This window comes from Urocitellus parryii, chromosome 5, assembly GCF_045843805.1.
Source record: "Urocitellus parryii isolate mUroPar1 chromosome 5, mUroPar1.hap1, whole genome shotgun sequence".
Taxonomy (NCBI): Eukaryota; Metazoa; Chordata; class Mammalia; order Rodentia; family Sciuridae; genus Urocitellus; species Urocitellus parryii.
This window is the reverse complement of record NC_135535.1, coordinates 158,086,563-158,109,659: the sequence shown is the minus strand read 5'-3', so window position 1 is coordinate 158,109,659 and position 23,097 is coordinate 158,086,563. Positions and strand designations below refer to the sequence as shown.

Below are 23,097 nucleotides of genomic sequence, written 5' to 3'. Positions count from 1 at the left end.
CGTCTCACTGAGTTGCCCAGGCTGGCCTTGGGTGACTGGGACTGTGGGCCATGCCTGCACACGTGGCTTAGAGAGTCCCTTTTGGTCTGTGTAGTATTATGCCGCATAGATTACCATCTTCTCTTTATTCATTCATCTGTTGGAGGACATTTGGATCATTTCCAGTTTTTTCCATCATAAGTTAAAGAATGTAAATGTTCATGTACAGGTGAAGGCAGGTTTCATTTCTCTTGGGCCCAGGCGGGTAGGATTGCTAGATTGCCTGGTGAGAGTGTGTTTGGCTATTAAAACCAGCCCCATTCACAGCCAGAGTTCCAATTCCTTCTTGTCCTCTTCAACACTGTTGTTTTTTTTTTTTTTTTTTTGTAGTGAGAATTGAACCCAGGGGCGCTTTACCACTGAGCCACACTCCCAGCCCTTTTTAATTTTTATTTAGAGACAGGGTCTTGCTGAGTTCCTGAGGCTGTTCTTGAACTTGCCATCCTCCTGCCTCAGCCTCCTGAGCCGCTGGGATTACAGGCGTGTGTCACCAACGCCCAGCTCTCTTCAACACTCTGTGTGGTTTTTAATTTTATATATTCTTTTAGTTGCATAATGGCATCTCCTTGTGACTTTAATTTACGGTTCTTTGATGAAAAATGATGTTGAACGTCTTTTCATGTGCCTCCTGGCCATCTAGCTGTCTTTGATAAAATGTCTATTCTAATCTTTTGGCCATTTCAAAGAATGGGTTTTCTCATTAAGTTGCAAAGTTCTTTATATATTCTAGAGGCAAATTCATTATCAGGTACGTGTTTTGATAGTACAGTTTCCATCCTCTGCCTTGTCTTTTGTTCTCTTAACAGTGTCTTTTGAAAAGCAGATATTTTTAATTTGTTGGTAAAGTCCAATTTATCAATATTTTTTGGGGGGGAGGGGGATGCCAGGGATTGAATTCAAGGGCACTTGACCACTGATCCACATTCCCAGCCCTATTTTATATTTTATTTAGAGATAGGGTCTCTCTGAGTTGCTTAGGGCCTTGCTAAGTTTCTGAGGCTGGCTTTGAACTTTCGATCCTCCTGTCTCAGCCTCCTAAGATGCTGGGATTATAGGCATGGGCCACTGCACCCGGCCCTCATTTTTTTCTTTTAAATACATTTATTTAAACATTTTTTTCATGTGTTATTTTTTAGTTGTAGGTGGACACAATACCTTTATTTTATGTTTATGCGGTGCTGAGGATCGAACCCAGTGCCCCATGTATGCCAGGCGAGCACTCTACCACTGAGCCCCAGCCCCAGCCCTGAAGTACATTTTAAATACATTTCTTTTAATTTTTTTTCTTTTTAATAATACAGCACTTCTGTTGTTCTATCCAGGGAATCTTTGGCTAGCTCAGGGTCACAAGATTTCTTCCTATCAGATCATCTGGGTATTTGGCTATTGGGTAAACATTTTTTTTTCATTTAGTTTTTAATTTTTTAGTTGTAGATTAACACAATACCTTTATTTTATTTATTTATGTGGTGCTGAGGGTCGAACCCAGTCCCTCACATGTGCTAGGCAAGCGCTCTACCACTGAGCTGCAGCTCTGGCCCCAGGGTGATTGTATGGATCATGTGTCCTTCTCTAGAGCTCTGGAAGGTACATTCTCGGAGAGAGCGCCTGGAGATGTACATTTGATGAACCTTGCATTCTGAGAATTCCTGGCTTACTATTTACAGTTTGGAGATTTCTGGGCAGGGCTCTGGGTGTGTGTGAGTGTATGTGAGAGAGAATATGAATATGACATGTTCCTGAGAATCAGCAGCTAGTCTGGGAGCCATGAAATCCCTGAGCAGGGAGACCAGGGCTAGTGAGGGGTAAGGTGGTGTGTGGTTATATCCCCCTCCACACCTGCCTTTGCTCTCTCCCAGGTTTACCTACACTTCAGCCAAAGTGCTGTTGTCCTAGACCCGCCAGCAGGTGGCACCCTTTCACCACCCCAGCAGGCGACGGGAACCAGAGCCCTGACCAGGTTGTTGGTGGGTGAGTGCCAGGTCCTCACAAGGGCATCCCCTCCCGCCAGCTCACTTCCTGTATTTACACTTCAAGATGATCCTGCAGGGATGTGATCTTACAACCTGCTTTTTGGAACAAGTGTACTCAGAAAGAGAGCATTCAGGAAGCATTTAATACCCAATAACTGGATCATAACTGCCTTCTTAATTAAAAAATCCACTTCTTTCTGGGCACCTTGGTGCACACCTGTTATCCCAGCAGCTCAGGAGGCTGAGGTAGCAGGATTGTGAGTTCAAAGCCAGCCTCAGCAACACAGTGAGAACTGTGAGCAATTCAGTGAGACCTTGTCTCTAGATAAAAATACAAAATACGGCTAGTGATGTGGCTCACTGGTAAAGTGTCCCTGGGTTCAATCCTTGGTACCCCCCAAGATAAATAAATAAGCAAAAAAACTTAATTAAACACACATTGAGTACTTGCTGAATTTGCTCTGCCCAGAGAACCTGCTTGCAGAGTGTCCAGTCTGGAGGGAGAAGCAGACCACTCTGTCTGTCTGTCTGTCTCTCACACATACACTGAGGAGGGCGAGTAGCCAGGGCTACAGCAGGAGCAGTTTGTCTGCCTTATTGAGTGGTGGCCTTGGCCTTGGTCGAGGCTTGATTGGCCTGCAGTTCTAGGGCAAAGGAAGGAAGCTGTCACCTGTGGGGGTGGAGAGTGTGGACCTGGGGAGTCCTCAGGGTCAGCCAGGTGGAGTAGGCCGCTTAGCCACCTGCATGTCCCTTAGCTGTAGGTGTTTTGTGGGCACAGGGGAGGGATGGGCTCCCAGGGCAGCCCCCAGACACGGGGCTCCTCTCTCTGCTCCCCACTAGGGCTGAATTCTTGGCTCTGCCATCTTGCTCCCTGCCTCTCCTGGGGCTGCAGGCTGCGAGTTGGCCAGGCAGGCAAGGGGACAGAGGTATCCACTGCAGAGCCCCCTGCTGCTTTCCTGAGGGGAGAGCCCTCTCCCAGCCCTGCTCCACGTGGTACGATGTCAGGGGTCACCAGAAACCTTCTTCCTAAAATGCCATCTTTAGACACGGTCTCTAGATTGAGGGTCCTGGGAGGCCGGGAATGACCCTCCACGTCATCTCCCCTGTGAGGGCTTTTCTATTTTGAGGGCTCAGTATTTATTTGAAAGGCAGGCTTTGAGTCTCTGGGCAGGCCTTTCTGTGTCCTGACACTAATGAGCCTTCTTGGGCTGGATTGCTGGTGGTGGGGGCTGTCCTGTGTGGGGGGTTCAGCAACCTCCCCAGCCACTGCCCCCCACTGCTGGTTGTCTTCGTCCGTCTGTCCAGGCTGCCTAGCACAGCACCATGGATCGAGCAGCTTATGCACAACAGAAATGTACTTCCCGTGGTTCTGGAGGCTGGGAAGTCCGGGACCGCAGTGCCAGCAGATTTGGTGTCTTGGAGAGGTTCTGTTCCAGCTGTCTTCTTGCAGGGTAATCTCACTGTGCAATGGGGGAGGGACCTCTCTGGGGTCTCTCTTCTGAGGCTGCTAGTCCTGTGTGCTAGGGTCCCTTCATGACCTACTTACGTCCCCAAGGCCCACCTCCAAAGGCCATCCTTTTATGAATTAGGTTCCAACCGATGAATTTGGGGGAGCACCAGTCTGTCTGTAGCTCTAGTAGTACCCCCTCCCCTAGTTGTGACTACCAGAGCTGTCTCCAGACAGTACTAAATGTCCCCAGGGGGCAAAATGGCCCTGGCTGAGACCCCTCTCTAGGAGGCCACCCTGTAAGCTGTGAGCACGGGCCTGGTGCTGGCAACTCTGCAGGGCAGGCTTCTCGCCACGTGGAGTTTGGTGAGCTGCAGGAAGACAGCTGCTCTCTCGTAGGAAGGGCTTCCACCTAGAGGTTAGGAGTTGGGGTCCCAGACCGCCAGCTGACTCCCAGCTGATGGGCCAGGTTCCCTTCTGTGAAGCATGGGACCCCAGCCCTGGCCAGCTACAGCTGTCTCAGTGTTAACCCTCGATGGCCTCCCCTTACAGAGTGAAGCCCAAACTGGTACCACAGAGCCTCAGGCCCATGGGGCAGGGTGGCGCAGGCCTGTCATCCCAGCGGCTCAGGAGGCTGAGGCCGGAGGACTGCAGGTTCAAAGCCAGCCTCAGCAATTTAGTGAAACTGTAAGCACCCTAGTGAGACTCTGTCTCAAAATATAAACTTCAAAAGGGCTGGGGATGTGGGCTGGGTTGTGGCTCAGTGGCAGAGCGCTTGCCTTGCACATGTGATGCACTGGGTTCAATCCTCAGCACCGCATAAAACAAACAAAATAAAGATATTGTGTCCATGTATGACTGAAAAATATTAAAAAAAATAAGGTCTGGGGATGTGGTTCAGTGGTAAGCACCCCTGGGTTCAATCCCCAGTACCAAAAAAAGCCTCGGGCCTTTGCAATGCTGCTCCCTTTGTGGAGGGCTCCCCCTCCCTGGGCACCCTGTGGCTGAGCCCTTCTCAAGTTCTGAGGCCCGGCCTGAAGGCTTGTTTTTTGGCCATTTCTCCCAGACCTTCCCCTCTACGTGTGCTTCATCCAGTCATGTTTCTTAATAAAGCTATAAAAATTTATGTACTCACAGGAAAGTCCATAAAAGAATAGAACAGTTCATTGTTCAATAGAACCATGCAGCGCTCAGCACCGCCACCACCCAGGTGTAGACATAGACGGTGAGCAGAAGCTCCTCCCACCCCCAGAGGTCGCCAGTGTCCTGTGTGATGAGCCTTCCCCTGTCTTTGCTTTAGTTTTACCATGTGTGTCTGCACCTCTGTATAGTTGAGTTTGCCTTGTTTTTACGCTCCACGCACATGGATTTGTAAGGCATATAGCTTTGTCTGTTTACCGCTCAGCCTTGTGATTTTGAGAAGCCTCCATGGGGGAACTTGTAGCCGTAGTCTGTTCTTTTGTTCACGGTTGTATAATATTCTACAGTGTGCACAAACCCCAGTAACTCAACCCATGCCACTGGATGTGGACGCGCCATGCTGCTGTGACCGTTCCTCGCGAATCCCTGGAACACGTGTGCAGTGTGCACCAGGCTCTGGGTGGTGAGTGCCCCTAGGGAAGGCATCATTCAGGCTGGCCTGGGCTCTGGCTACATGTGTGGCACGGGGGGACAGGGAGAGCTGGTGCGGTCGATGCCCAGTGGGTCTGCAGAGAGTGGCCTGCGGGTTCTGTCCGTGGCTGCAGAGGCAGTCAGTAAACTCTTAGGGGGACCAGGGGGTGTGCGCCTGGCAGGATGAGCCAATGCAGAGAAAGGGACGTAGGGGACACCCGGTGTTTGTGTAGGTGTTATTCAGAGGCAAAGAGCCAGCTTGGAAAGGAAAATCAGTGGAGCTTTCAGGAAGTTGGACAGCTTCACTGACAGAGATGGGCCCCGTGTGGCAGCCGGTGAGGCAGAGGGCCGGGCCTGGCCTGGGATGTGTGATGAGTGCCAGCTCTCCCCTGGGCACCTGGGGCGCTCTGACTGCTTCTGGACTGGACACCAGAGCAGCTGGTGCCTGCAAAAGTGGATGCCAAGTGCCATGTCCCCGTGTTGGGGGTACAGCGCGCACTGTTCAGGAGCGAGGAGAGGGCCGGGTGGGGCTTCTGGCAAACCCTGCCCCCAGGCCTGGGTCGAGTCTTGCCTCTTTGTTCCCTGGTCACTGAGGACTCAGTGGGAGCCTGTCTGGACCCCGCAACCTCAGGGACAGGAGGAGCCATGGCGGGAAGGGGATCCGCTTGATGACAGCCTGTGGCTTCTGGGAGGGAGGAAGAGCAGACGGACCCTGGGATATGGAGAGAGGGTGGCTCGGCGGTGGAGCACCCGGGTTCCGTCCCAGCCAACTCAAAAGCGCAAAGCAGGAGGGGGGTGAGTGGCTGAGCCCCAGCACGGCTGGCCTGTTCCTTGGGTGTCTGTCTCCTGCCAGGCCGCTGGTGCAGGTGACCTGTGGTGCCCTTACTGACTGGGTGAAGGAATTCCTGGTCCCATGGGCCCGACCCTCAGTTCTCCCTGCCTCGCTCTTCTGTCTGCGGAAATTGCCCCAGGTGTGAGAACCGGCCTGACCCGAGCGGTCTCCCGGGGAGCCCCATGGATGGTGACAGTCCCTTCACAGTAAGGAGGTTGAGACGCAGAGGGTGCAGTGACTTTGGAGCCTGGAGACAGGTCACTGGATGGTTGGACAGTCGCTTCGGTTGTGTGACACTTGCAGAATGGAGTGTGAGCTGGGGAGGACTGATCCTGCCCTCGCTGTCTTGAACGGTGTGCACACGCGACATCAGTTAAGCAGCCACACTGACGGGTTTGCATGGAAAAGGTGACATTGCTGTCAAACCTTAAAGGAAGAATTGGGGGGTAGGCTGGCAGCAGGGGACAGTCTAGGTGAAGGGTCTGTGTGGGCAGAGGCTGGGCGGCCTTGAGTGGAAGGCTCCTGTGGGGAGGGGCAGGGCTGTGACACAGGAGGGTAGAGGTGGGCACGCAGTGTCACCCTGACTACCATAGGGCAGACCCTCAGTTGCTGGTTTGTGATGCTGCTGGTTGGTGCAGTGCACAAGGTTTGGGATCTAAAGAGGGTCTGGCTGGGCACAGTGGCACGTGGCACATGCCTGTAATCCCAGTGTCTTTGGAGGCTGAGGCAAGAGGATCACCAGTTCAAAGCCAACTTTGAACTCAGCAACTTAGTGAGGCCCTAAGCAGCTCAGTGAGACCCTGTCTCTAAATAAAATATAAAGAGGTGGGGGGGCTGTGGCTGTGGCTCAGCGGTAGCACACTTGCCTGGCATGTGTGTGAGGCACTGAGCTTGATTCTCAGCACCCCATATAAATAAATAAAGTAAAGGTCTATCAACAACTATTAAAAAAACATAAAAAGGGCTGGGAACGTGGCTCTGGGGTCGAGTGCCCCTGGGTTCAATCTCCAGTTCCAAAAGCAAAGTAAAGTAAAACAAAACAAAGAGGATCTGAGGACTGAAAACTCAGAGTGACCTCTGAGTAACACTGAGAGCTCACATTGATTTAATACCCCTCCCACCCCACCCCCCGGGGGCCAGGCCGTCCCGCTGCTCCCGTGCATCTCCTTCCAGCCCCACAGCGGCCTTGCCATTTAATCATCCACCAGCTGTAAAATGGTCCCTCCCATTTTACAGATGAGGAAACCGAGGCACAGAAGGTCTAAGCGACTTCCCCAAGGCCACATCTACCAAGTGCCGGCGGGGAGGGGGTCAAACCCAGGCCCTCAAGGGCAGCGGAGGCCACTGTTTTGCTGGCTGGGAGCCAGGTGACGTGGCTGGTTTGTGACTAGCAAACCCATGTTGTAGGGAAATATGTGTCTTCAAGCCTGGAGTCACACACACTGAGTTCAGGAATTTAAATGAGTGCGTGAGCCGCTTCTGCTGTCCCTGAACTGGGTGGTGGTGAGAGTCTCTGGTGGTTTCTGAGGATGGTGACGGAATTGGGGCGGGTTTAGGAAGGTCACTGCAGGACATGACACAGACGTGAAGCAGCTTCTGGGAATCCAGGGAACAAATGATCTGGTGCCTTGGTGGGGTGGGGCTGTGGGTGGAGACCCAGGACAGTGGCTGCCCGTGGCCGGGGGCAGCTGGGTGGCTGTCTGCTCCTGCAGTCTGAAACCTGGTCATGTTTCACGGGAATAGAGACCTCTGGGCCATCTGGGGTGGATAGATGGATTCCAATGAGCTGGGGCCCCCAGGGGACACCAGTGAAGCACATAGCAGGGGACTGTCAGATGGCACCATCTGCTGGAGCCGGAGATTCTGCAGAAGAGCCCCTGCCCCAGTGGCCCGCCCCAGGTGTCTCTGGCACTTGGAGCAGAGTGTTTGAGGGGGGAAGCACAACAACATTGTTTGAAATTGCATGGGTAATCATGCAGCTTGAAAAAGTGTGTGTTGGCAGAATAAAGATGCACGGCCACAGGGAGACCGCCAAGTAGATAACTCTGTCGCATTAAAAGCTGGCATGGCTCAAGTGTGAAGGTTCTCGCCTTGGGGAGGTGGTTTAACAAGGCCAAGGAGTTTATTAAAACTGAAATACTGACAGAAATGTAAACCTGGCTCTGATGAGGTGGCGGGGGACAGAAGTGCTTGCTGGGGGGGACTAGCAAAGCCAGTCATTCTGGCATTGGGCCCCAGCACACCCTGAGCTGCGGGTGTGGTCACACATACAGGATGAGCAATCTGTCATCTGCCGCAGAGGTTAGGGGACTGCGATTGCTTCTCGGGGACAGGTGCAGCCCAGGATCAGTAGCCTCCTGATGAGGGGGAAGTTAAGATCCTTTTAATTGGCAGCTGCTTGGTCTTGGATGACTGCGTTTTGCTAAGATGCGCATTTTGTCATGTTCCGATTTATCCCCAAGGTTCCTTGTTTTGTCAAGTTCTTTCAGGTAAACATTCATTCACTGAGGGCCACGGCTGTGCCTGTCTGTGTGCTGCCCTGCCACCAGGATGAGGACAGGATGGGCGAGCGAGCGAGGAGGGAGAGAGGGAGCTAACTAGGGCGCGGGCAGGCGTCCCATCGGGCTGTGGTGCTTGCTGTTACTTCGTCTGATTCATCCTCTCCTCGCATCTTGCCATGCCCTGCGCCAAATGTCGCTCCCTCTCCAAAAGCCCTCCCTGGCCACCCTGGTAAGGTTTATCCCATCTCCACCCCTGTGACCTGCTGTCCCATGATACCATTTGGTTTCCTGGGGGCAGTGGTCACCGCACAGTCTTCTCCCGGGTGCCCGTCCCTGTTCACTGCTCTTCTTCGTGGCTGAGCATGCGCTCCTGGCGGGCCGGGCTCTGACTTGCTCACCGTCCTTCCTTGGACAGTGCCTATATTCGTCAGGCAAATGATTCCACCTGATTTCCCCAGCAGCCCTGGAGAGGTGGGATTTTGGCATCATTCAGAGAAGGGGAGCTTGAGCTCTGTGATCGGCAGGGGTTGCCTAGACTCACAGCCGGCAAATCTTGTGCTGGAATTTGAACTTGAGTTTCACGCTCTCTTAAGTATGCAATCCATCTCAGTGGGACCCGACTTCTGCCCTCAGGAGTTCTCTGTCCTGCCAGGAAAAGCAAGACAAACGCGTTCATAACTGTCACGTTGATTCGGTGGAGGAAAAAACAAAACAAAAACCCTCACATAAGCGACAACAGGACAGGGCCCTCACAGAGCCAGCGAAAATGCCACTAGAGGTTCAGTTACCTTCACCAGGCATTTCACAGGTAGGGAGTGTGAGGCCCTGACAGTGACCTGTTCAGTGACCTGATGAATGAAGGGTAGCAGCAGACCAGAATCTGGGTTCCTCAAGAGGAAAGCAAGCTCCACCTTTTTACTTGCTGTGTGACTTTGAGCAAACTCTTAACCTCTCTGAGCCTTAATTTCCTTATCTGCAAAAGGGGATTGATTATAACTCTCTTCCCTAGAAGTGGTTGCCAGGACTACATAAAGTGACAGTGTTACCTGCTTTTATTCTTGAAGATGACCTCAGGGCCACTCCAAGGTCTGGGTTGACCACATAGCCTCTACTTGGGCCAGCTGAGGTCCCTTCAGAGCTGTTGGTGGCCACCCTGTTGGCATGAAGGTAGCTGCTGTTCTGATTCCCTTTTGTGTTTGCCGTGAGTCGTTGATTAAATTAAAATAATCTAATGTCAAATTGGTGCGTCGTTTCATTTTGCACTGGGCATGGAATTAACTTTTGTTTTAAGTTAAATGTTGGGTGGTTTTGTCTTCAAATTGTCACCCGGCTTGCCAGGAAGGACAGGATATTTTTGGAAAGTTCCGGATCCCATGCTCACACCTGTGGTTGTCCCCTTGTCCTGAGATGTCGAGACTAAGTGCCCTGCCAGGTGGCCCCGTCCGCAGGGTAGGACGGGCCCAAGGCACCTCTGCCGTGAATTCCCAAGCCGAGGCCGGATCTTCGCGCCTTGCAGTGGTGTTTCCTGTGGACTGTCTGCAGGCACCTTGCCAAGCACCGTGCAGACGTTTCATTTCATGCTCACAACAGCCTTGTCGTGGGATTGTCTTGTCCTCTTTTGTTTTAGTCCTGCTCGTGTAACATAAAACTCCCATTTTAAAGTCTGTTTTAGAATATTCACAAGATTGCTGGGCATCACCACTGTCTCATTCTGATCCGTTTCCTTCCCCCCCAAGGAAACCCTCTGCCCATTGGCCATCGTTCCCCATCCCCCTGGGCCCTGGCCACCCTTCCTGTCTCCTCTCCTCTTTTGGACGTTTCACGGAAATGGAATCAGCCGGTATTGGACCTTTTGTGACCTGCTTCTCTCACTTGACTCAGCGTTTTGATTTTGTCCCCTGTGTGAGGATGGCACTCGTATTCTGGGGAAGCGGTATGCCATTGAAGGGGCACACATTGAAGGTGTTAGGGTTTGGATATGAGGTGTCCCCCACGAAGGTTCCTGCATTGGGCAAGAGAAAAGAACTGGGTTTCAGCCCGGCGCGATGGTGCCTGTCATCCTAGTGGCTTGGGAGGCTGAGGCAGGAGGAGCCTCTGCTGGCCGAGCTGGGCAGGTCCTGCTTCTCAAGTGGAGCATCTGGAAGGATCCGATTGAAGGTTCTGGGATTATTATTATTAATTTTTTGTACCAGGGATTGAACCCAGGGGTGCTTAACCCCTGAGCCCCCTCCCCAGTCCTTTTATATTTTATTTAGAGACAGGGTCTCGCTGAATTGCTTAGGGCCTGGATAAGTGGCTGAGGCTGGCTTTGAACCTGCGATCCTCCTGCCTCAGCCTCCTGAGCCACTGGGATGACAGGTGTGTACCCCGTGCCCTGCTCTGGAGTGTTTTTTTGTTTTTTTTAGAGAGAGTGAGAGAGAGAGAGAGAGAGAATTTTTTTTTTTTTTTTTTTTTAGAGTTTTTTTTTTTTTTTTTTAAATATTTATTTTTTAGTTCTCGGCAGACACAACATCTTTTGTTGGTATGTGGTGCTGAGGATCGAACCCGGGCCGCACGCATGCCAGGCGAGCGCGCTACGGCTTGAGCCACATCCCCAGCCCCAGAATTTTTTAATATTTATTTTTTTTTAGTTCTCGGCGGACACAACATCTTTGTTGGTATGTGGTGCTGAGGATCGAACCCGGGCCACACGCATGCCAGACGAGCACGCTACCGCTTGAGCCACATCCCCAGCCCCTCTGGAGTGTTTTTGCCTGTAGAAGTTCATGTGATGTGTGGGCGCCAGCAGCTGGGGCTGGGGAGACGGGTTGTTTAATAAGGGTAGAGGTTCATTTTTGCCAGATGCAAAAGTTTTGGAGATTGATATTACAAGGATGCTTAAAAATGGTAAGGGAGTAATTTTTTAAAGAGATGGAGATGTAATTTTTTTTAGAGCAGTTTCAGATTCCTAGCAAAACTGAAGGTGCCGAGTTCCCATACCCCCACCCCCACGTCACAGCTTCCCTGCCATCAACACTGGCCGTGATGAGCCTGCCTGGACACATCCTTGCCACCCAGAGGCCATGGTTTACATCCAGGGTCACTGTGCTGTTGTACATTCCGTAGGTTTGGGAGAATGTGTAATGACACGTGTCCACCATGTTAGTATCATAGAGTATTTTCACTGCCGCCCAAACTCTGTGCTCTGCCTATTCATCTCTCTGTCTCCCACCCTGGAAAGCCTGATAGGATTCTAAATCTTTGTTATGTGTATTTTATCACAGATGAAAAGAAAGTTTGGCTGGGCGTGGTGGCTCAAGCCTATAATCCCAGCCACTGGGGAGGCTTAGGGAGGAGGATCAAAAGTTTGAGGCCAGCCTCAGCAACTTAGTGAGATCCTACCTCAAAATAAAAAGTAAAAAGGGCTGAAGATGGGGATCAGTGGCTAAGCACTCCTGGGATCAATTCCTGATACAAAAAAAAAACAAAAACAAAAACAAAAAAACAAAGATAAAAATTAAGTTGACAATGTCCTCCATGCTCATGGGCGTAAAGGATTGCCGTTGGGGGGGTGCAGATACACGGTGTGGGGTGGGGAGGGTGGCAAGATGGTGATGGTGGCGGGGTGGCTGCTCTGGTTTGAATATGGTTTAAGTGTCTCCACCAAAGGTTCGTGTGTCGAAGGCTTGAGCCCCAGGGTGGCAGTGGGAGGTGGTGGGACCCTTAAGAGCTGGGTCAGTGGGAGGTCGTTGGGTCACTGGTGGCGAGCCCGGGAAGGGGTTGCGTTCCAGTGGGGCCCTGGACTAGTTCCAGCAGGAGGGTGGTTCCTCTCCCCGCGCCCTGGCTTCGGGCCTTGCCGCCTTTCCAGCCCCAGGCGCACTCCTGCTGTCCTCATGCCTCCACCGTGAGGGCCTCCCCGGCACCAGAGCCCTCAGTCTCCGCTTGCAGGCTGATGAACCTCTTTGCTTTATACCAAGGACCAGCATTAGAGAGTTCATTACAGTCACAGCAACTTGACGCAGACCGGGGCAGTTATCAATGTAGTTTATGAAGCGTCTCTGACAGCTCCAGCCATTCTGTGGAGGGCCGTGGCGCCCTGTCTGCAGTGTTGGAGGGGGGCTCTTTGCCCTCCAGTGGAGACGGGGAATCTCAGGTCTCAGATTGCAGGCTTCATCATTCAGTATTTCTCAGGTTTGCCGATTGATGAGAATCATCTGGGGATACATGTTAACAAATTCCTTGGCACGTCCCCAAAGCACCCGCTGAATCTCTGGGGGAGAAGGCAAGAACCAGCCTCTCTAGAGGAATTCTTTTGTTGTTGTTTTTTTGGTACTGGAGATTGAACCAGGGCACCGTACCGTGGAGCCACATCCCCATCCCTTTTTTTTAATATTTTATTTGGAGACAGGATCTCCCTGAGTTGTCTAGGGCCTTGCTAAGTTCCTGAGGCTGGCTTTGAACTCACGATCCTCCTGCCTCAACCTCCCAAGCTGCTGGGATTTCAGGCGTGCACCACTGTGCCCGGCTCCATAGGGTTTTTACTGGGAGTTTGGGAAACTTGGGCTAAGTGCTCTCTAGCGTCCTCCTAATCCTAAGATCACATGCGGAAAGATGTCTTATGGATGTGGCCGCGCTGGCCAGTTTCCTCCTATAACCCCGACAGCTTTCTCTTCTTGACCATGCCACAAGCCCATCTGAGCCCCGAGTCTTGTTGGCTGGGGCCCCGTGACCCTCTCTGCCCCTGTGTTGGGTCCTGCCACCAGGCCCACCTCCCAGGGGGACTGGCAGGGTTCAGAGTTCGTTTGTCTGAGTCAGGCGCGAGCTCAGCCCCAGTGGTGCTCGCTGCCCGAGTCGCGCTCGCTCTGGCTGGGTTCTGCCCGATCCTTTTCATCAGGCATTCATTAGGATTAATGAGGTAGCCATTCATGAAAGACCCCTGCGTTTTGAATAAGAGGCTTCTTCAGGAGCGCAGAGGACTGTTCTAATGAGCGGTTGGGGCATGCCGTGTGGCCCTCTTGCAATGATGGTAATTATGGTATAATGATGCCCTGTGCCTTCTCCAGGGGTCTCTCCGCTCTGGGCTGCAGCCCGGCACCAGCAGCTGGAGGTGCTGGGACAGGCGCTGGAGTCCAGCTGCCAGCCGGTGTTGGTGGCAGAGCCCTCCTTTGTTCCCCTCCCCACTCTCCTGCCCCTGCAGGGGTCTGTGGACGTGCACCCCAGGTCGCACCCCTCCGTTCTGGTGCCAGGGGCCTTCCTCCCTGTGCTCTGGAGATCGTGGAAGGCAGGGGCGGGCAGGAAGGTAAGAAGCCCCCAGGAGAAAGTCTTGGGCGCCCCCAGGTTGCCGCCTCTCTCCAAATCTGTCGAAATCTGTCATCCGTCAGTCTGAGTTTAGGGTCACCCAACATCCCTATTTGCCTAGGCCAGGGGAGGGCTTCCCCAGGAGGTGGGACTCTCTGCGCTTAAATTAGGGGAGCCCTGAGCAAGCTACCCTGCTGGTCACCCGACTGGACCCTTTGGTCAGGAATCTTTGCATTTGGATTTTTTCTTTGGTGTCCTCCTGCCAAAATGGCCTTGGACAGTTCGCCTGTCAACGGGGGCTTCATTCCCTTCCGTGAGGTTAACGCGCAGGTTGGGGGAATTAAATGAGTTACTACAGAAGCAGCGCCTGGCGCCTTGTAAATGGTGCTGTTGGCTGGCTTGAGTCCAGTGGGACCTTCGAGGTCACAGTGGCTTTGAGTCCTTACTATTCTTTCCCCACTCTGGAGACGGGGCCCACTTTGTGACTCTTCAGTGGTGTCTGAGGCCAGCAGGTGTCGTTCTGCAGTTTTTATCCCCGTCCAATCAGGGTCCCTGGCTTTCTCTCATGAGCTCCTTTTCTGTTTCTCTTGTTGATATGGAACTGGCCGCCCTCAATTTTCCTTGAATTTGCCAGATTGCTTTTTTCCAATGAAAGTTCCTGTCGAGGTGACCAGCACCCCAATAAGGCAAGTTCCTGCCCAGGAGGTGTGAGCCACCTGGGAAAATAAAAAGTCTGAAACAATCAGTAAGAAATACAGACAGAGCCAGAGATCAGATATAAAAAGAGCAGCGCCTGGCAGGCCTCCCAGTCCTGATAGGAGCTGGAACTAACCAACCCGAACAGGACCCCATTCCCCAATTTAAGGGGAGCACATCAAAGGCAGGGATCAGGGCTCAGCGGGAGGAGTCTTGTTTGGTGCTTGCAGTAAACAGGTTGATGGGGTGTGACTTGCCAAAACGCCTTTCGCCTTTCTCCCCATAAGCTGTATGGCTTACCCAGCAGGTCATTCCTGTCCCTGGAACTATGCTAGCGGCTTGGGAGGCTGAAGCAGTAGATTGCAAGTTCAAAGCCAGCCTCAGAAACTTAGCGAGACCCTAAGCAACTCAGTGAGACCCTGTCTCTATGTGAAATGTAAAAAAGGGCTGGGGATGTGGCTCAGTGGTTAAGCGTCCTTGGGTTCAATCCCTGGTAACTAAATAAATAAAGAAAGAAAGAAAGAAAGAAAGAAAGAAAGAAAGAAAGAAAGAAAGAAAGAAGAAAAATAGAGACACCAGCAGGATTGTCCACTGGGAGAGTAAAAATGATTAATTAACTATACATATAATTAGTCTCATTACTGAAATCATTGCAAATTAAAGAAAGGGATGTCATTTTCCTGATTATAATAGCAGAGGTCTTTTTTTTTTCCTCCCTAATGATCTTATTACTTGTTGAGCAGGTTGTATGTAAATTGGCATAAATATTCTAAGAAGCTGTTTGGGTGGGAGCAGCGCGTGTCATCACACACACCAGAAGCAACAGCAAGGGGCTATATATTTGTTTACTAATTATGTTTTTCCCTTGTGAATATCTTTTTTTTTTTTTAAAGAGAGAGTGAGAGAGGAGAGAAAGAGAGAGAGAGAGAGAGAGAATTTTTAATATTTATTTTTTAGTTTTCGGCAGACACAACATCTTTGTTGGTATGTGGTGCTGAGGATCGAACCCGGGCCGCACGCATGCCAGACGGGCGCGCTACCGCTTGAGCCACATCCCCAGCCCTGTTGTGAATATCTTATGTCCTTTTTATATCTTGATCAGTTTTCTTTATTCAATTACTTCAAGCATTTTCAACAATAAAAGGAACTCATGTACCCTATTTACAGATCCTTTTTCACCATCTGTTGCTCACTTTTTTGTTTGAAGTGGTCTCACTCTATTGTCATGGCTGGCCTCAAACTCTTCGGCTCCAGAGATCCCCCTGCCTTGGCCTCTAGCTAGGACTCTAGGTATGCACCACTGCACCTGGCTTACCTTATGTTTTTAGGTGTCCGAGGGTTTTATTTATTTATTTTTTAATGCAGTTTATTTCTTACTTAGTTTCTTTGCAGTTTTTTTATGGCTCCTGAGTTTGGAAAGTCATTGTCACATATTTGAGTGTATGTACTTCTGATTATTTAAAAAATATATTTTTTAGTTATAATTGGACCTTTGTTTTATTTATTGATATGTGGTGCTAAGGATTGAACCCAGAGCCTCACACATGCTAGGCAAGTGCTCTGCCCCTGAGCCACAACCCCAGCCCACTTTTGATTATTTTTGATTGGATTTTTAAAAATACTTCACAGTGTAACTCTATGTAGACTTTCTTTCTTTCTTTCTTTTTTTTTCTTTCTTTCTTTCTTTCTTTTCTTTAATACTTTTTAGTTGTCAATGGACCTTTATTTAATTATTTATATGTGGTGCTGAGAATCGAACCCAGGGCCTCATACACACTAGGCGAGCGCTCTACCACTGAGCTCTACCTAGGATTTCTTTTGATTGAGACTGAGTTTCTCTCTCTCTTTTTTTTTTGTTCTCCAAAAACTGTTAAGTGGTTATTCTGACATAGTTTAATGAATCCTTACCTTCCCCAAGTTATTTGTGAGGCTTCCTTTAACATTTTTCCCTTTACATTTTGAGATAGGGTCTTTCTTGTTAAGTTGCTTAGAGCCTCGCTGAGTTGCTGAGGCTGGCTTTGAACTTGTAATCCTCCTGCCTCAGCCTCTGAGCTGCTGGGATTACAGGGGTGTGCTGTGTCTGGTGTACAAATGCATTTTTAAAAGTATCTTTGTGGCTTTTTCTCTTTTTCTTCATATTGGTTGGTTGTATTTCCCACGATGATCGTCTCTCTGTACTTTATGTTGTTGTCTGAAATTGGATCTTTTAAGACTTTATTGCCAACGTATAGGAGTATTATTGTCTTTCCTGTTTATTTTGATTGGCAGCTTTACTGGGCTCTCTTTAATTCAAGTAGTTTTTCAAGTGATGGCTTTGCACTTCTGATACGGTCCTGCGGTCACTTCATTGGTGCATCATGATCATCTTGTCTGCTTTAGTGTCTGTGCCTTCTGCTCACTGGCCAGAATGTTCGAGGCCGTCTTCAGGGATACTGGTGATGGATGGCCTCCTTATTTTTATAGGGAAGCTTCTGCCTTCCCTTGTGTTGCTTCTGGTGTGTGTGATGACACCCGCTGCTCCCTCCCAAAAGCACAATAAAAACTCCTTTCTGGCCCTTTGTACGCCTGACACCAAGCGCAAGCGGGTTTATTGTTTGAGAGTGTCCCTCTCTAGAATCCCCAGCCTGCCCCAAACTCTGGGCCTGTGGTGCCGGTCTGCTGCCAGCCCGGCCCTGATCCCTCTTCTGAAGTGTGACCTTTAGAGACGTGCCCTTCCTGGAAGGACGTGGTGCTCTTTTCTGCCCACCCCACTTCCCGACATAAGAGCCGGTGCCTGGCGCTGGACAGCTTCGGGCTGAGGTGCCCTGGACCCGAGGAGGCTTCTCAACGTGTTGTCCAGAAGGGGAGGCTGGGAATCCTCGGCCATTTGAACTGTCGCCCTTTCCAGCTGTGCCAGCTGTCCTCTTTCCCTCTCACACTGTGTCAGCGAGGTCATTAGCGCCCCTGCTCTGCTCCAGCCTGCGGGGCTTCTGGCACCGCGCACTGGCGTCCTCCCAGACCAGGAGGAAAACAGATGCAAGATCAAGTTTAGGGGCTGGGGATGTGGCTCAAGCGGTAGTGCGCTCGCCTGGCATGTGGGGGGCACTGGGTTCGATCCTCAGCACCACATAAAAAAATAAAATAAAGATGTTGTGTCCACCAAAACTAAAAACTAAAATATATATATATATATATATATATATATATATATAAAAGATCAAGTATAGTCCGTGCAAGGTGAGGGGGTCTCGTTTGCATTGAGGCTCAGGGGCTGGAGCAGGCGTGCTGAGGGGGCAGAGAAGGCTCCCGGAGGAGCTGACCTTGAACAGGGACTTGGAGCCAGAGGAGAAGTTCTTGGGGCAGGAGGGTGAGGGCTTCAACTGGGATTTCCACATACTTATTTATTGTGGCTACTGGAAGTAGGACCTTTAAAATTGTATTTCATGGCTAGCAATGGGAATATTACTGAATTTTGCATATTTGCTTTGGAATAATCTGCAAAGGCCCAGAGGCCTGAGAGAGTCTGGCATCTTTGGGGGGAAAGTCAAGAATTGTCGAGTTAGAGGGACAGTGCCGTCAGTGGGTGAGGGGTCTGGGGCCCAGGGCTAGGGAGCAACATGGGTGCCCTGGAGGGCTTCTGAAAGAGGTGGGGTGAGAGCTGGCCTGGAAGCATAGAGAGGATTTGGATAGAGGGGGAGGGCTGGGAGGAGAGGGACGATATGGCGATGTACCTGCTAGGCACTTTATCGTTTGATTACATTTACTCTTCCCAGTGGCCTTGCCAGGCAGATGATGATATCCCCATTTTACAGATGAGGAAACCGAGACTCAGTGAATTGAAGTGACTTGTAGGAACTGGACAGCCTAATTTGTGAGCCTCTATGCTGTTGGGGCCCCCCTACTGCTATATGTATGTGTGCATATATATGTGTATATATATAATATATTTATTGGCTTTATTGAGATGTAATTCATGTACTATATAATTCCCGCCTTTAAAGGGTACCAATTTTTAAAAATACTTTTAGTTGTAGATGGACACAGTAATTTTATTTTTTATGTGGTCCTTAGGATGGAACCCAGCGCCTCACACATGCTAGGCAAGTGCTCCACCACTGAGCCCCAGCCCCAGCCCCCTAACCTACTTTCTGTCCACAGATTTGCCTGCTCTGGACATCCCGTGTGAATGGAAGCATATAGCATATGGGCTTTGTGATGGACTTCTGGGGCGTGGCGTGTTTCCCGTGGTCTGGTCACATTACAGCGTGCCTGGTGCTTCATGTCTTCGTTGCTGAATAATATTCCTTAACGAGGCTCGATCCCGTTTTGTTGGTCTGTTCTGCAGTTGATGGTCCTTGGGTCGTTTTCACTTCCAGGCTCCTGTGCATGGTGCTGGTGTGAGCACCTGTGTGTAGTGTGGCGTGGCCATGTGTCCTCGTTTCTCTTGATATGTAGGAGCGTGTTTAACACCCGGGAGCTGCCGGGCTGTCCTGGGGGGCAGCTTCCCTCTTGCGACTTATCCGAGGCTTGCATGCAGCGGGATGGGACTGGAAGGTCAGGCCGCGGAGCCTGTGTGCATTTCATGTTGTCAAGCAGCTGGCTGAAGTGGTCTAAGGACGCTGCTGAGTCTGATGATTCCAAAGGAACTCGGTCCTTCAGGGTTTGAAGGACGCGGCTATGAATGCCGATTGTTGTGCCAGCAGGTCCGGCCTTCGGTGTGTTGCAGCTAGTAGGCTGTGTGGTAGAGAAGGTGCACGGCTAAATCCTGAGGTTCAGTCTGTGAAGGAGGGACAGGTGTGAGTTAATGCTGACGAGGGGACTCCTGGAGAGGGAGGGCGGGGTCTGGAGCCTGTCCCTGGAGAGACAGGCCCGAGGTGCGGAGGCTGGGCAGGAAGATGGGCTTGGGGTCCGTGTGGGTCTGGGGCACATTCCTGGGCAGCCAGGTGGGTAACTGTCGTCTTTCTTCTCTGGCTGCAGACCTGGCCGAGTGCAAGCTGGTTTCCTTCCCCATCGGCATCTACAAGGTCCTGCGGAATGTCTCCGACCAGATCCACCTCATCACCCTGGCTAACAACGAGCTCAAGTCCCTCACCAGCAAGTTCATGACCACGTTCAGTCAGCTCCGAGGTAGGCCGCAGTCGGCCCAGCAGGAGGGCGTGGCCAGCCATCTTCCTTTAGACTGACCCTGTGTGAGTGATGTCTCTAGAGCCAGTCCCCAGGCATGAATCACCCACGAAGTCCTTTCTGGGGAAGGCTTTTCGGACGGGCCTGCATCCTCCCTGCAGCCTGGAAATCTCCAGGGCGGCTTCTGAGTCTTGCTGGCCAGGTCTGCTGTTCTGAGCAGACCCACGGGACATTTGCTCTGAGGCCCAGGAAGCGTGAATCCTCCGTCGGCTCGAACGAGCTCCTTGCTCTCTTGAGCTGCTTCCTGGGTTCAGGAGTGACGAGGGCCAGGAGAGCTGGCACATGTCTCTGAGCATTTTCTCTGAACACGCAGAACAGTTGGCCAGGCACCTAGGCGGGAGCTTGGCAGGACGGGCATTGGGATTTCTTTTGAAACGGCTCCTCTGGATGGATGAGCAGTGAGCACCAGCTACTGTGGCCCTCCTCCTGTCTCTAGACGACAGTCCCTCCATCCTCTGTCACCTGTGGAGTGGAGCCGCAGCCTGGGTGCTTGTGTGCTGTGAACTGTTGGGCGGGAGAAATGCCAGAGGTGGTCCTGGAGTTCCTCATTGAGGGGTACGGAAAGGGTCTGAGACCTGTTGAGAGAAATGAGTAACACAGAATGCTGGTGCTGCCTCAGCCGCTTGAGCAAGCAGGTCTCAGCCAGCTGAGCTGGGCCAGCTTCTTGGGGAGGCGTGGGCCCGGGGCAGAGCCCAGAAGGGAGAGGGAGGCACGGATCTGCAGACATGGCTCAGCCAGGGGAGGGGCTTATGCAAGGACTCCAGCAGGAGCCAGGCAGGACCTGGAGAGGCCACTGCCCAGGTGCACACAGAGGGGCCAGGAGGAGGGCTTCGTCTGGGTCCTCACTTCTGAGGGACGCTCACAGAGCTCATTGCTACAGCACCTGTGACTGGGGCGGGGCGGGCCCTGGCAAGGCTTGCTGCCCAGAGATGCCCACAGGTGCTGTCGCCTGGCCTGGCCTCCCTCCTTTCTGTTCCTGTAGCTGATGTTTTACATAGAAGAGATGGGGCTGCAGAGCCAGCCAGCTCCCCAAACCGTTCCTGGTGGGATTAGAATCACAGGAGGAGCTTTTCTGTTAATACTGTCATCTATTTTCCCTCTCTTTTTTGGTACTGAGGATTGAACCCAGGTTCGCTTTATCACTGAGCCACATCCCCAGCCCTTTTTATTTTATATTTTGAGACAGGGTCTTGCTTAGTTGCTGAGGCTGGCCTCAAACTTTTTATCCTCCTGCCTCAGCCTCCTGAGCCACTGGGATTATAGGTGTGAGCCACCATACCTGGCACATTGTTTTCTTGATCAGGTGAATCAGAATAACTGTGTGGGCCTGGGCCGAGGCATTCATTAGTACATTCATTAGTACCTGCACCAGCCATTCTAAAGTGCTGTCAGTCACAATTAAGGGTTATAAACATAAATACCTAAGAGGTTAGCATTTATTGAGTGACTTGGATTGGGCATGTGGCAATAGAGAATGGTGGGGACTATGGCAAACTAGTCCATGCTCTATTCAGCATCAGCCAGGGACATCATGAGAGGAAAAGGGCTGGCATTGCCCACACTTCTGCTTATTTAATGAAGCAGGAAATGAGGATTTTATGTGAATTTTCCTAAGTTTTGCATAAAATGAAATCCAATAAAACATATTTGCAAGTTAGATTTATCCCACAGGCCACCAGTTGAAAGGTTTCCTGTACTATATCAGTGTGGCCTCTCTCGTCGCACTTCATGGACGGAGAAAGGAGTCAGGGAGGGAAGGGCCTGTCCAGGGCCTCGGAGCAGTTGCTCACCTTGTCCGCCAGGGCTGCCTTTGTGGGCCATCCTGAAGGCCTGTTGGGGGCCCGTTGGTCTCTGGTTGGCGCGTGGTTGGAAGTGGAGACAGAAATCATGGAGCTGTCAGTCATTAGTGGAGCCAGGCTGATCCTCACAGGGTCCTCAGTGGCTTGCGGCCTCGGATTCCTCCAGTCGACTCCTCAGGCCGCTGTCCTTCCTGGGAGGACAGGATACCCAGGCCCTCCCAGCCCCACAGTTGGTGTTAGGTCCTGGTAATGCCCACACTCTTTGGAGATGATAAGACAGCTAAGAGCTGCCCGCGGTCCCGGAGGGGCCTCTGTTGGCAGGGAGGCAGGTGTGAGGGGCACAGGACGGTGTGAGGGGCAGAGCGGAGGCCACAGTGGGCACGGAGGAGGCGAAGTGGGCTCTGTTTGGGGTGAGTGGGGAGCCAGAAAGTCTCCCTAGGAAATAGCTGAACACCGGGGTTGACAGATGGGTAGGTGTTTGCCGAATAAATAAGGGGGAGTTTTCAAAGCATCTTTCGGAAGGTAAAAGGTGTGTTTGGGAAACAGCTGGAAAAAATGGTACCAGATTGAATGTTGCAGACCAGCAGGATACAGGCTTGTCAGGGCCTGGCCCTGGGAGCTGTCCACCTGGGGAACATTCAGGAAGGGTCCTGGAGGGACGGTTGGGGTAGCCAAGAAGCAGAGAGTGACAGGAGGACAGGAGGAGCCTTGGGCAGCAAGGCCCGGGGTCAGGAAGGCTGGGGAGATGGCTGGCCTCAGAGGCCCGGCCCCAGGCTTTATCCTCCTCCAGATCCTGAGGCCCCTCTGCCCTTCACAGGGGGAGGAGCTGCTGTGGGCACTGCTAGGGCTCTGGCTGGTCCAGGTGGGCATGAAGTCCCGGCTGTTCTGGGCAGTGGGGCTGGGCGCCCCTATGGAGACCAGCCCACCCCAGGGTCCTGGAGCTGGAGGAAACCCGGCCCAGCAGAGGCCCAGCGGTCAGAGCTGGCCCCAGAGGGTGGGGGCCGCAGTCACTCTGACCTCTGGCCAGGTGGAGCTGAGATGTTCTCTTGGGCTTGTGGCACCTTCTCTGTGATTCTGTGGCAGTGACGGGCTTCTGGTCCCTTTTCAATGTTTCCTTCGGTGTGTGGCAGGAGATGTCAGCCAGCCATCAACCGGGTAGGACGCGCAGGATCCTCCCCAGGCTCCAGGCCTGCAGCAGGCGGGCACCCTGCCAGGCCTGTCTGCAGAGGGCCCCTGCTGCTCCCCAGGCAGCCCGCCCGCCTCGCCACAGGGCTCTTCCCACAGCGGCTCCTTTGAATATTGCCAGAGAAAACTGCAATTTTCCTCTTTGCCGCGGCCAGCAGGGCAGGTGGGAGGGCTTCTCTCCCCCTCTGGCGAACTGCCTGGATCCGAGGGCCGCAGGTCATTTCTGCTCCAGCCTCGCTCCAGGGCCGGTGTCCCCGGTGGGTGTGGGCAGAGGGCATGGAGGAGCTAGTGTGACGCAGCTGGGGTCACTGAGGCAAGGGTGAGTGGGACAGGCGGGTCCCTCTCTTCCTTGTGTTCTGTCCAAGCTGCCACTGTCCACACGGGTCAGGAGTCTTAGGAGGTGTTAGGGGGCCGGGAGGGACAGTAGATGGTGGGGAAGTACTTACAGGGGCCTGGAAGGGCATCTTCCCTGGTGTTCTGGGAGGGGAGGATAAGGAGCAGGTGTCCCCTGTACAAGATAAGGCCGGGGAGCGAGGAGCCCTCTTGGGAGAGGCCACAGGGCCATCTCCTCCAT

The 23,097-nt window shown here is 52.1% G+C and overlaps 1 protein-coding gene across 6 annotated transcripts in view; it reads left to right on the top strand.

The window, feature by feature from the left end:
• Lrrc20 (leucine rich repeat containing 20) overlaps positions 1 to 23,097 on the top strand; it is an 86,340-nt gene that overhangs the window by 11,545 nt on the left and 51,698 nt on the right. For 5 of the 6 annotated variants that reach the window (XR_003302318.2, XM_077798315.1, XM_077798316.1 and 2 more), the window contains exon 3: positions 19,333 to 19,482. Coding sequence is in view for 5 of the 6 variants with exons in the window: in XM_077798315.1 (XP_077654441.1) it covers positions 19,333 to 19,482 (150 nt within the window). In the remaining variant the exon portion in view is untranslated. Of the gene's footprint in view, positions 1 to 4,946; positions 5,063 to 19,332; positions 19,483 to 23,097 lie in introns of all 6 variants that reach the window. The other variant, XM_077798317.1, reaches the window with a different exon arrangement.